This window comes from Mytilus galloprovincialis, chromosome 5, assembly GCF_965363235.1.
Source record: "Mytilus galloprovincialis chromosome 5, xbMytGall1.hap1.1, whole genome shotgun sequence".
In the NCBI taxonomy this organism is placed as follows: domain Eukaryota; kingdom Metazoa; phylum Mollusca; class Bivalvia; order Mytilida; family Mytilidae; genus Mytilus; species Mytilus galloprovincialis.
Window position 1 is genome coordinate 71892342 of NC_134842.1, and position 13955 is coordinate 71906296.

Genomic DNA, 13955 nt, shown 5'->3' on the forward strand with positions numbered 1-13955 from the left:
TAAGGAAACAGACAAAAAATCATTTCCACAAATACATATATCAAGGTTAAAACTAAGCATTCTAAGGTTTATCATAAAATCTTGGAAAACAGGAAACTGGAATACTTGTCAAATGTAATCTATTTGAAACATCACAGATATGACTATACATGTAAAGGGAAACTCACAAAATCTCGTTCTAAGAAATAAATTAATTGAACCGTAAAATATGAGATGTTTGTCAAGTCTCAAAAACAGGAAACCAGAAAATATATCGAATACAGATAAACTTACAAAATATAACAAAATTTGAAACGACTGTCATTCAAGTGCGAGGTTTGGCCAGCTATAAAACCACATAACAAATGTCTGTAACAGTCAGGAATATGACAGTTTTTATTAATTCGTTTGATGTGTTTGGGCTTTTGATTTTGCCATTTGATAAGGCACTTTTCGTTTTGATTTTTCCTTGGAATTCTACATCTTTGTTTTTTTACTTTTATGTATCTAATGTTTCATATTCAATAACAAGTTATTTTATTCCTTTCGTTCATTCGATTGTTTTAAGTAATGTTGCCATTTCATCATCAGTAATAGCCAATGCCTTTGTCAGCTTCATTGCCTCAGATAGTTTTATAGCTAATACATGCTTACACTGTAAAAAAAAATGTATACAATTAACTTTAATATACATAATTATAAATAAGCTATAAACATGAATAATAAAAAACAAATAAACTAAATCTAACATGTCTGTATCTCTCGTTTTGAAACAAAGTGGTCAATTGATTAAGTGGTAACCTTACCAATCAAAGAGCTGATAGCTCTGAAGTGGAAGAAGGTGAATAAAAGGTAACTTGAATTACCATAAAAGCAGCCCCACTTACCCAGGCTGCTTTGTTCCATTATCGTTAAAATGTATTTTTTTTCTTCAAACAAGAAAAGGTCATAAGTACATGGATTTCCCATCCGTACAATAATTTTCTATGTTCAGTTGACTATGAAAATTAGGTAAAATCTTTAATTTGGCAGTAAAATTAAGAAGATCATATCAAGAGGAACACATGTGTACTAAGTTTCAAGTTGATTGGATTTCAACTTCATCAAAAACTACCTCGACCATAAACTTTATAACCAGAATCATGACGGACGGACAGACTAGAAAACATATTGCCCATAAATTGAGGATAAAAATAGTAAGACTTGTTACATACCCGCCAACTTTTGAAAGTTCCCATATGGGTTTTTACTGCACAACAACAATTTTAAAGGTTACAAATTTTAGCGACGTATTTTGCAAGATCTGGATTGTCTAGAAAAAGTGTCAAATTTGTATGATGAACTTACATGCCTTTTCCTTAAGTCTGTTTGCATGATTCTAGTTATATATTAAATCGGTAGAAAAAATATACATGGAGCTAGCAGACCAGGGTTTATTTTCCAGATTAAGAATATTAGATGCTTGTTGAAATTTCCAATTTTGAATTATGCACAAAGATGGACCTTTAACAGGTTGGGAACAACACTCCAAATGAGGGTAACCTAACTGGAAGATCATCACAACCCACTGTAAAAAATGAGCACAAAAAAAGTCATTTATATTCATAATATTTGATGAAACTTTTCCCCAAGAACTATGCATCTATTAAGTACTGAATAATCAAAACATCATGTTTTTTTATCGACATAAATTTTGTCGTAAATGTAACCAAATGATGTAGAAATTGTGTTTTTTCTTCAAATTTGCATCAAATTGGAATGTTTATAGTTCCCTTATTGCCTCTCTATTTGAATAAAATAAAATAATAAGAAGAATCTGTTTCTTGTTTTGTTTTGTTTTTGACAAATGATTGTTCACTGCTTGCAAATGAATCATTATATTTATATATCTTATCTGTATATGTTTTTGTTCATGTCTCCATCTCCTTATCATTTGTAAATGTATAGACAAATAAGAAAGAAATAAGCTCCACATGTATATTTGCAACATCGTAAATTAATTAAAAAAATAACATACACTAACACTTAAGTACTGCATGGATTTTAAGCATTATGAAAGTCATATTTATAGAAAGCTTAAAAAGACTTAAAAACAGTGTAAAATGTCTTGCTATTTCTTAGCTTACACAATAAAATCTAATATATACTAACATTTACTAATTTAAATTTCAAGATTTTACTATGATTTAATCTATCTACTAAACCTTTTATTAGTCTAGTTGCACATATTGTATGTTGACTACTATTCAATAATAAACAAATTTATGATATAAACTTCAATTTAATCCTTGAAAGGAGGTCTAGATTGCTAAAATAATTTATAAATTTTAATTTTTTAATTGTCCAAAATCATTTAAATTCATTTAATCAACATGTTTTTATGATTATTTGATTAAAATATTATTCATTTATAGTCTTTTTACAATTTACATTTTTAAAAGCAAAATAACTGAAAACAGGATAAAACAAAGGGAAGTAACAAAAAAGTATTTCAATATTCCCAATACACATCGTTTTGATAACACAACGGCAGTAAGCCGGAGGTAAACATCGTTGATTACCAGTATGTTTGACACCCAAGCTGTCAAGTGAAGCCATATAATTATACATCTTCTTTGATGTTCAGGTAAAATTTAACACAGGTGTCAATTACACCCGTACAGTAGTAAGAAATTATCAAATATGGCGTCTGAAAATTTTCATTCATGAAATATTTTATACACGGGAGTTTTTTCTCCTAAACTGGAGGACGGGAGGAGACCCCTGAAAACGGGAGGTTCACATGTTTGTTACGAAGGGCATCTAATTCACAGGACAAAACCATTAATAAAGACAACACTTTATATATCCTTTTTATTTATATAAAAACAAAATCTTCTTGTCTGCAGGATTGCAAATTCGTAACTTCAAGGGCGAACTTGTAAACAGGGCGAGTTGTCCCGATACCAAATTCACGCATGCGTAATACAAATATTTATAGTTAAAACATCCTGTTACAAGTAAACAAATAACGTTCATGTGGATGAGATGAAATCTAATAATTTACATAAATAAAAGGGTCATATTTACGATAGTGATTGTTTTACAATCATAATTTACAAATTAAATGATTCAGATGCCTAATCATGTGTAATAAGCGGTGTCAGGAATCTTAAGTTGTTTTGAAATTGTAATACACGAAATGAATGCGGCATACGGAGACTCAATGCCAAGGGTCAGCCCCTTGAGTCTTCAGAAGACTTGACGTCTTCTTCCACTAAAAACTGTTAAGTTTAATAATGTTATCTTAGATGTTTCAGATTTTCGTTCTTACTCATTTCTGGGAGATCATTGATCTAGTCTTTTTCTTATAAAATGTTTTCATAAAATAAAATATTGAAATCATTTGAAACACTAAGGTATACATAGCCTGTTATTCATGTTATTCATGTTATTGAAAATCATGTCTTCTTCATTTTTGTTTTGTTTTATACAACGGAATTATTAGTTTGATTTCGACATATTAGTTTAAATATTCTTGGGATATTTTCCAAATCTCTTCTACTAGACATATAAACGTACATGATATATACACATATAATCATTGTTAATTAAACTTACCATTAAATGATCATCTTTCATCAGAACTAAAATAAAAGATAAAGAAAGATTTTTGATGAACTTTTATTTTATTCAAATTGTCATTTCACAATATCAAATCAATCTGGGCTAAAAATAATAATGTTTAGATCCTTAGAAAATAATTGGGCAGTGATTCCCCTGATTTTTAAATGTACTGTGAACAAACTAATTGAGTATCTGAACTCTTTAGAGGAACAACACAATCTGGTAGTAAAATAGGTACATGTGTACAAGTTGTTCCAGAACTGGCAATAAGCTATGTATGTATGTGAATGTTGAATAGTATCAATATAGGTGAAATATGTGCGAGGAGTTCAAGAAATGCCTATAACCTACCTAAATATTTGTAGACTGGATAGAGTAATTTTAAATTTTTGCGCACAGGTTTCAAGTAAAAGAACTGTCAATAACCTCATCTTCTGAAACTTGGAATGGAACAATAAAGGCTTTCATTATTACTTTATGCACATTTCTTATACCATCCATTCATTTCATTTTGAACATGTGGCAATTGTTAATTTTTACTAACCTTTCATAAGGTTAGCTTCGACAACCCTTAGCCAAGTGCGTTAATGTCTAAAATTAACACTGTTATGAGCTAAACAAGGTTTGCCGATTTTGAATATTTAACACCCACTACAACCGAGGTTTACTGATCCTTATTTCTACATCAATCCATCGTTTTTCTTCTTATTGAAATAACTTAGACAACAAAAAATGACATTGGAACATATATCAGCATCTATATAAGAAAGCATAGCAAAGTGAACTTCATTAATTAATAGTATATATGCTTGACACAAAAGCTGTCAAGTGAAGCCATGAGTGGGTCACTTAATTTGACATTTTACAGAGCTATTTGAAATCTCATACATTAAGAATTACAAATTTCCCGGTAAAGCACTGAAAATGAAAATAAAATCAGTCTGAAGGCTCAAGAATCCCAGAATGGAACAATAAAGTCTGGTTATGAACCATGTTAGGAATAAATAAACTGCCTGTAACCCTGCATTTTGAATCCTAGAATTTTTTTTATAAAGGCTGGTAGTGAACCAGGTTTAAAATTATTACCTGTAACCTACACTTGTGACCCTGGAATGGAACAATAAAGGATGGTAGTAAACCAGATGGAGAGTTAATGACTGCCTGTAACCTACACTTGTGACCCTGGAATGGAAAAATAAAGGGGGGTAGTGAACCAGGTGTTCTGTAAATAAACTACCTGAGTATCTGAACGCTGGACAGGAACAATAAAAGCTAGTAGTAAAACAGGTATAAGGTGTTCCAGAACTTCCAATAACCTACAATATATTTTAATACACTAAACATGAATCTAATATTTTAACATCAACAATACAATTTCACTGCAACATGTTGGAAATATGTTGTATAACTTTTGAACTAATAAAATGTATTTTGAAATCATAACATCTTCGGACCCACAGCTAAAATTAATTCATGTTGGACACAAAGGAGCCGTTAAGAAGTTACTGATATAATTAATATTTTAAATATTTTCCCAATACATATTAAAGTCATAAGAAACGAGTGACCGGTGAAAAATAATGTTCTTACAATTCTTGAACTAATGCATACAAACATGATAAACTTAGTCTTCTGTGCACGAATTTATTATTTTTTTCGTGTAAATTTTGTATAATCGTCAATTTTTTTTTCAATCAGTCAGTGTTGTTGTGAAAATATGGCAGGTAATTAAAGTTCGTGTTTTGAAGCCGGAGTTTAACGATGGTCACCTGTTTGTCAACAATCGACAAAAAATAAACAAAAAAGCATGGAAGAGAGCATGTGTTTAACATGTAAATTCAGATAATAGTTTATTTTAAGGACATCCATGCGTATTGTGATCACCGGATTTTTACGAGATGGGTCACACTGAGGTCACTTTGCATACGGAAAATATGTCGGGGGAATAGCTTGCTGGAAGGAAGCAATTAAAATAAAGTAAACTTCTTCTAAATATGAATAAATTAAAGAATTTTCTTCAGAAAAAAGTATCTGTACATAAGTTTTATAATGAAAACTATCCATTAAGTTATAAAGAACATATGCATTAATTTTTTTTATTTGAGGTTTCTTATGACTTTAAAGTAGATGAAATGAAAGCTCACACAGAAACAGAATACACTGATTGATTTGAAAAGCTGGCTCCTCGATCAAAAATTAAGGGCAGGAAATCACTGATTCAAATGAGTACAAGCATACGTTGGAATAAAATTACAAGCTAATATATAGACCAATAAGCAAATCCAACCAGTCATTAAAACAAACACTTCACTTCACATGACAATGTTGATCCTTTGACAAGCATACTTATCACAAACCTTTATTGATATACACATCTGAGGTCAGAGTTGATTTGAGTTCATGCGACTGAAATTTCTATTACATTACTACTGCAGAGCTTACCTGGTATATAGACCTACCACTAGGTGAGGTCATGTGACTGACATTTCTATGATCCACTAAATCCAGAGCTGGTAGCAGAGAAGATTGGTATACAAAACTTAATCTGTAGATGATAAAATTATCATAGTTATCTGAAATAGTTAGAATGTTAGTACAGCTTGACATATATTGCTTGTGTCAAATCTTTTGTGTTTGTCTCTAATCTTTGTCATCAGTCTCTGATTTAGGTAGTCCATCTTTAACATCTATAGCACTGATCTGTTTTTGATATCCTACTAGTGTGTTAACCAGATGCTCCGCAGGGCGCAGCTTTATACGACCGCAGAGGTTAACCCTGAACAGTTGTGGCAAGTATGGACACAAAATTCAAACTGGATTCAGCTCTAAATTTTTGATTGTGATTAAATAGTTGACACAGCATAGGTTTCTGACACAGAATGAATGTGGTCTAATGAACTTAAAATTTTTGTTTTGCCTTTGAGCAATTCACTATGCTGTTGAATATTGATACTCTCAAAAAAATGTTTGATATTTTCTTTTTATTTATGAAATTTCAAGTGATAAAAATTGCACCCCCCCTCCCCCAATTTTTTTTCACATCCCCCTTTCCCTTATTCCAAAACCAATCTCAATTCAAATTTGTAATGGAGTTTGCAACAATAATTACTCATTTAAATACATCATAAAATATTAAAATGTTAAAAAAGTGCGTTATCACTGAATGGTAAAGATTGTTTTAATTTATCATTTGGTAGTAAAAGTGAATATACATTGTATATTGTATAAAACAATGATTTAAGTTGATTCAACTACTATTCTGGACAAAGAAAGATAACTCCAATTGAAATTTCTTGCTATTGCACAATATTGTGCAATTAGATATTTCTTGCTATTGTGCAATACTGTGCAATTGAAAATACTTACTATTACACAATACTGTGCAATTTAAGATTTCTTGCTATTGCACAATACTGTACAATTGAAAATTTCTTGCTATTGCACAATACTGTACGTGCAATTGAAGATTTCTTGTTATTGCTGAGTACTGTGCAATTGAAAATTTCTTGCTATTGCACAATACTTAATATAATAATTTTTGATCCTGATTTGGACAAACTTGAAAACTGGGCCCATAATCAAAAATCTAAGTACATGTTTGGATTCAGCATATCAAAGAAGCCCAAGAATTCAATTTTTGTTAAAATGAAATTAAGTTTAATTTTGGACCCTTTGGACTTTGATATACCAATTTGAAAACGGGACCAAAAATTAAGAATCTACATACACAGTTAGATTTGGCATACCAAAGAACCCCATTTATTCAATTTTTGATGAAATCAAACAAAGTTTAATTTTGGACCCCGATTTGGACCAACTTGAAAACTGGGCCAATAATCAAAAATCTAAGTACATTTTTAGATTCAGCATATCAAAGAACCCCAAGGATTCAATTTTCGTCAAAATCAAACTAAGTTTAATTTTGGACCCTTTGGACCTTAATGTAGACCAATTTAAAAACAGGACCAAAAATTAAGAATCTACATACACAGTTAGATTCGGCATATCAAAGAACCCCAATTATACAATTTTTGATGAATTCAAATAAAGTTTAATTTTGGACCTTTAGGGCCCCTTATTCCTAAACTGTTGGGACCAAACCTCCCAAAATCAAAACCAACCTTCCTTTTATGGTCATAAACCTTGTGTTTAAATTTTATAGATTTCTATTTACTAATACTAAAGTTATGGTGCGAAAACCAAGAAAAATGCTTATTTGGGCCTCTTTTTGACCCCTAATTCCTAAACTGTTGGAACCTCAACTCTTAAAATTAATACCAACCTTCCTTTTGTGGTCAAAAACATTGCGTTTAAATTTCATTGATTTCTATTTACTTAAACTAAAGTAATTGTGCAAAAACCAAGAATAATGCTTATTTGGGCCCTTTTTTGGCCCCTTATTCCTAAACTGTTGGAAGCAAAACTCCCAAAATCAATCCCAACCTTTCTTTTGTGGTCATAAACCTTTGGTCAAAATTTCATAGATTTCTATTTACTTAAACTAAAGTTATTGTGCGAAAACCAAGAAAATGCTTATTTGGGCCCTTTTTGGCCCCTAATTCCTAAAATGTTGGAATCAAAACTCTAAAAATCAACCCCCACCTTCCTGTTGTGGTCATTAACCTTGTGTTAAAATTTCATAGATTTCTATTCACTTTTACTAAATTTAGAGTGCGAAAACTAAAAGTATTCGGACGACGACGACGCAGACGACGACGCCAACGTGATAGCAATATACGACGAAAAAAATTTCAATTTTTGCGGTTGTATAAAAAGCATTGACAGAAATCCAAGGTACATTAAATAAGAGGATGTCCATAAAACCTAACAAAATTAAACACTCATCTATGTCAGGTATAGACATTTTCTGAGGTTTGGAGAGGTAAACTACATTACAAAGCCATGACAAAATGTGTGGTTAACTCTGATTAAGTAAGGAATAGACAGCAAATATAGACATATAGACTTATCAAATGATGCGTGAATAATTACATCCCTAGCCAATTCATTCCATCATGTCCATGTTGTGCATTTGTTATTTTATTTCCTGTTTTCTGACATTTTGAGACTACTTACAAATCTTAATGTTAAAAATATGTTGATTTATTTAAGTATAGTAATTTGAAATTAAATGCAAGTAGTGTAGTCAATTAAAGATTGTGAAATTGGTTTCATAATGAAAATAAAACTTACGCTGAAAGGATTTCATCTGTTACTGTAAAAAACATGAAAAAATAATTAAAAATATCAGTATTAAATGAGTGTACAGGTCTGAAAATGTTAGAAAAAGTAAAAAAAACAGCTGACCACTTAAGCCTAGGACTGACATATATGAATATCAATAATGTGGTCATTTTTATAAAGGAGTAGGGCAATAAGGCCCTTATTTGGCCCAAAAATTACTGCAAATTTAAAAGTTATCATATGTATTCTTAAACAACTAAAAACCGTACTACAGTACAAGGTACTCAGAGAAACAAAAACAAATTTGTCATTAAACAAGCTTCCCTGGCAACAAATCATGATTTATTTTGCATATTTTGTAAAATTTCGTGATTTATTAATTTCCTTGTTTTTCACCAAATTTTATGTATATTTTAGATTGAAAAAGTATGAGCGCACCCAAGAAACAACTAAGGATTTTCTTATTCCAGGCTTAGATTACCTTAGACGTATTTGGCACAACTTTTTGGAATTTTGGATTTTAAATGCTCTTCAACTTTGTTCTTGTTTGGCTTTATAAATATTTCGATATGAGCGTCACTGATGAGTCTTATGTAGACCAAAGTCGCGTCTGGCGTACTAAATTATAATCCTGGTACCTTTGATAACTATATATCCTACATAAACAAATGCATACCATATATCATTCTAATGCAACATCCTTTGTAACATTCCTTTTGATTGGATAATACCACTAAGTTATGTGGCATTAATTCACAATTGATGTTAACGAATTGACATGCAAGTACAGACGAGGTAAGGCAGACTTAAAATGTATGTTTTAATGTTGTTTTCAACCCGTTTCATTAGAATGAAGATAACAATATTATATTTTAAGCTCCGGGGCATCAATTGGTGATTTGATGGTCGCAAATACCCATTAAAATAAATGGCAACCTGTTTTAAATTGAATTTGGGACCATCAAATCACCAATTGATGCCGTCAGAGCTGGATTTGTTTCTTTTTAACGATTATTGAGTTTTGAACATTGGTATACTAGAAGAGGGACGAAAGATACCAAAGGGACAGTCAAACTAATGTTGCGGCTTTTGTTGCCTTTACTGAAAATACAAAACATTCATCTTCTAACTGACATGGCATATATATTTACTGAAGAGTGACATCCTGTTTACATGAAACTACAGAAGGCTCATATAATGCAAACAAATCCTACCCACCACTGAACATACAATATATTACTGACTTATATTGTTTAAATATGTCCTGAAGAAAATATGTGGCCTCCAATAAAAATTAGAGGCACAGCTGAGCCTTTATTACTCCCCTGTTGAAAAGTGTATGTCTGCTTATTGTATATATAAGTTGTTTTTTGCTGCTGAACCATTTTGCAATTGATAATTTTAATGTAGTTACAACAGTTTATGAGAGAAATATGAATAACCATGATAACAGCAAAAAACAGTAAAATTTTAAATTTATGGGGCAAGAACTCCAAATCAGGGTGACAGTTTTTATGAAATATTAAGTGCATATATCATGTATATATTTCTAAAGAAAACAGCGTAAAAACATCATTCAAAATGAATATATCAGGGACAGTAGCTCAAAAAAAGAAGTAGTAGTTAAATACATAGATGGATTTTTCACAAATTTCCAGGGTAGATTAATCCCACCTAGATGTCTTTCATTAATTTTCAGTAGCACTTTTATCCACGATTCTACAGGAAGGTCTAAAACGCTGAAGAAAAAAACAGGGCAGTGAAAATTGGTATATTATGATTAATATCTCTGGAACTGCTAAAGATAAATAAATAATGAAAACTGATTTTAGAAGCTAATAATAGTCTCTTAGCATGATAAGATCAAATGAAAAAGAAATTTATTTAGATAAGCATTATTATCAAAATGTGACTAGAAGCCTTGATAAACGTGACTCTGGCAATCCATTTTTTAACCTTAAAACTCAATTGCATGAAAAAGCATATGCATATATCCAGGTCAATAGGATAATAAATAATAATCCCCCAGATCAATCCTAATCTTTTTATCATGGTAAGAACATTGTTCTAAAATTTCATAGAAATCACTACACTTACTTCACTTATACTCAAGCTATTGTCTGGAAACCAAAATGTCTTTGGAAAACAACACAGACCTCACCATACCATACATGATATAATACATGTAATATGAATGCTCAAATTTAGCAATCAATTTTTTTTTATAAAAATTGTATGACTATATGACTATGTTATATGCTATGTTTGTGTAGATCACTGACACAATGATTGATTCTGGTTTGTTAATACATAAATGTATGACTTACTTTTACCAGAATCTGTGTAAGAATTCTCTACTTCTTTCCACAACTCCTCTCCAACAGACTTTATTACATCTCCCTAAATTAAAACAAGATGATAAAAATAGATTATGATATATATATGTCAATGTATGTTGTAAATGGTTATTCTGGCTGGTTCTACCTATGACAATATAAACACTTCTAACATTACAATGTATGTTATATCTGAATAATTTAATTTTGGATGTAACTTGTTTTCTGATTGGCTGACACTGTTTTGTTTATCAGTTCAGAAACATAATTTTGTCATCAACGTTTTTTCATGGTTTACTATGGTTTAAAATGGAATTTAAAATTAAATTATAAGAAATGACTGTAATATTTTTTCTATCTATTCCAAATAACATAAAAAATGTGGTGCACACTTAAAAATAACCCGCTATGCAAGCTATTCGGTGTGCACCACATTTTTATGTTATTTTTTCATAGACAGAAGAAATATTACAGTCATTCCTTAAATAAATTCATCATATATGTACAGGTGATATTATAACAAAAGATTTGATCAGGCTTGACATTTGTACCACCTGAACTTATTTCATAGGCACAGGAAATATGTCCCCTTGGAATCATATATATATATTCATCCAGAATAGTTGATCATCTCAACCAGATTGATTTTCTCCCTTGAGACAGTACGGCAAAAGTGAGAAAATCAATCAAGTTGAGATGAGATCATGACCAATGATAATCTGTTTATCTCTATTGTACCTATGACGTCAATTTCATGTCAATTTCATTAGCAACGCCATGTGCCTCCTTAGTTTCTAGCAATAATTTTCCATCTCAAGCGAGTAGCATGATATGAAAAATTATCACAAAAAAAGATCAAAGAAAAATCCACAAAATAGCGATAATACATATTATACATGTACATGTGATATGTATTTAAGGAAATATGTTCAAGCTTTGGAAAATTTGTTCAAGAACTAATTTTTTAACCAATAGAAATGTGAAATATGTTACAGAACATAAATACTGCTCCATGAATTTATTTCTGATAAAATGACAACTATATGTCATGTATGTCCCCATTCAAATGCATTGATCGTTTAAAAAAAAAAGGGGGGGTTCCATCACAGAAATCACTCCCCTCTCCCTGGATCCGCTACTGTTGTGTATTAACATTTTCCTCTATGTGAATGGAGATATGCCTTGATTGGCAGAAATTCTATTACAGATACATTATACAGAAGGATGGCACATACATGAACATGTAGCCTATTTTCATTGAATTTTAGTTTTATAGTATCTATCACAGCCTTCAAACCTAAGCTCATTTTTTTGAAAATTTTAGCTGAGTTTTGTTGGCTTGTAGGGAATTTTACAAGCCCTTAAGCAATTTCACAAGCCTGTGCAATAGAACTTGTGGTAGTATCATGTATTATTTCAAAATGTTTTCCACTGAAAATGTTGAACAATCATGACAATACATGTTTTTTCTTTTCTTTTTTTTTTTAGATTTTCTTCTTTTTTTTTTGAAAATGGGCATGATTTATGCTTAATTTAATTAAAGTTTCTTTGACTTTTTAAATATATAAATAGCATATATACAATATATATGATGCTGAAGACAATGAAATGAGGAAGGTTTATTGCAACTTTATGCATGTTATGAGTGCATGCCAGGTAAAATGGAAACTATACAAGTCGCAGATTAATATAGCACTGATTTTACAAGTGAAATAGACCCAATTTGTATTCTTTTATTTGAAACTGTTAAAGAATATTTTTCAACTTTTCTTTAAAAAAAATTAATTCCATCTTATAAATCAGAGGCACTCGTCTCAGAATTTTTTTTTCTTATATATACATATATACAATTTATTATGTTTATATAAAGGTATATAAGAATTTTTTTCTGAGACAAGTGCCTGTGTAATAAATCCATAATAATAATACTGAAATTTTCGATTGACTGATGCTTGACTGGTGCAGGCCCTCCATAAGGTCAGTCTGTGGACCCTCCACTATACTTTCCATCATTTTTACAAAAAGTTCTAGATCAGCCACTGATAATTTTTTGCTGATAATAGTAACGCATGTTTTATAGTATCAGTATTCTCAGATGTAATAGTCCCAGTTTTAGTATTGTGTGGGTCTCATTGGGGTCTAAGCGTGACGCTGGATTGCCAATTATTGTAAGCGTGACGCTGGATTGCCGATTTTTGTAAGCGTGACACGTGAAAGTCAAATTATTGCATGTGTCGTGAAAACAGGAAATGAGGTCTTGCAGGACCCGGGAAATGACAAAAAAATAAGAATTGCTTACGTATATAGTGTAAGCGGGATACAGGAGTCTGACAAAACAGAAAGCGGGATCCGGGATCGGACCCCCCCCCCCCCAATGAGAACCCCTATTGTGTGGATAAATGACTATGGCAAATATTAAAGAAAAATTGTCAAAAATATTAAAGACTAAAGATCACTATAAAAGAACATTTACTAAAAATAATATGAAGTAGCCCTAACACAAGAAAAATACTGTAAAAAAGGGGTTATATTCTCCAGAAGACATGTGCTTGACCTGTCCCTTTTTCGTGTATATCAATGTCCAAATAAGTGGGATTAAAAAAAAGTCTTTTCGAAATTCGTATTTATCTCCTCATCTTAATTTACCATTAGCTCATCTGTGGCTCAAACTGTTTCTATTTTTGGATCTTTTTGTATTTTCCCGGATTGGTCGAATCCATTATTCAGTAGGTATCACAAATATTTCTCGTTGATATTTAGCCAGTCTAATCATTTTCTTAATACTATTATACCTATCTTGTTTGCTTTCAATTTTGTTTTATTGTTGACTTATCATATTTGTATTAAAGA

The 13955-nt window shown here is 31.0% G+C and overlaps 1 protein-coding gene across 2 annotated transcripts; it reads right to left on the reverse strand.

The window, feature by feature from the left end:
* Nucleotides 1–511: 511 nt before the first annotated feature.
* Nucleotides 512–13804, reverse strand: LOC143074712 (zinc finger SWIM domain-containing protein 7-like). 2 transcript variants are annotated; one of them, XM_076250042.1, is made up of 7 exons: nucleotides 13752–13804; nucleotides 11097–11169; nucleotides 8779–8800; nucleotides 6028–6130; nucleotides 4823–4901; nucleotides 3580–3605; nucleotides 512–634 (listed from the first exon to the last, which is right to left on the reverse strand). In XM_076250042.1, exons 1-7 carry the CDS (start codon nucleotides 13752–13754, stop codon nucleotides 530–532), a joined length of 411 nt encoding a protein of 136 aa, XP_076106157.1. In that variant the 5' UTR covers nucleotides 13755–13804; the 3' UTR covers nucleotides 512–529. The 2 variants fall into 2 exon arrangements, with proteins under 2 accessions (XP_076106157.1, XP_076106156.1); XM_076250041.1 differs by having other exon boundaries at nucleotides 11097–11170; nucleotides 13728–13795.
* Nucleotides 13805–13955: the final 151 nt, after the last annotated feature.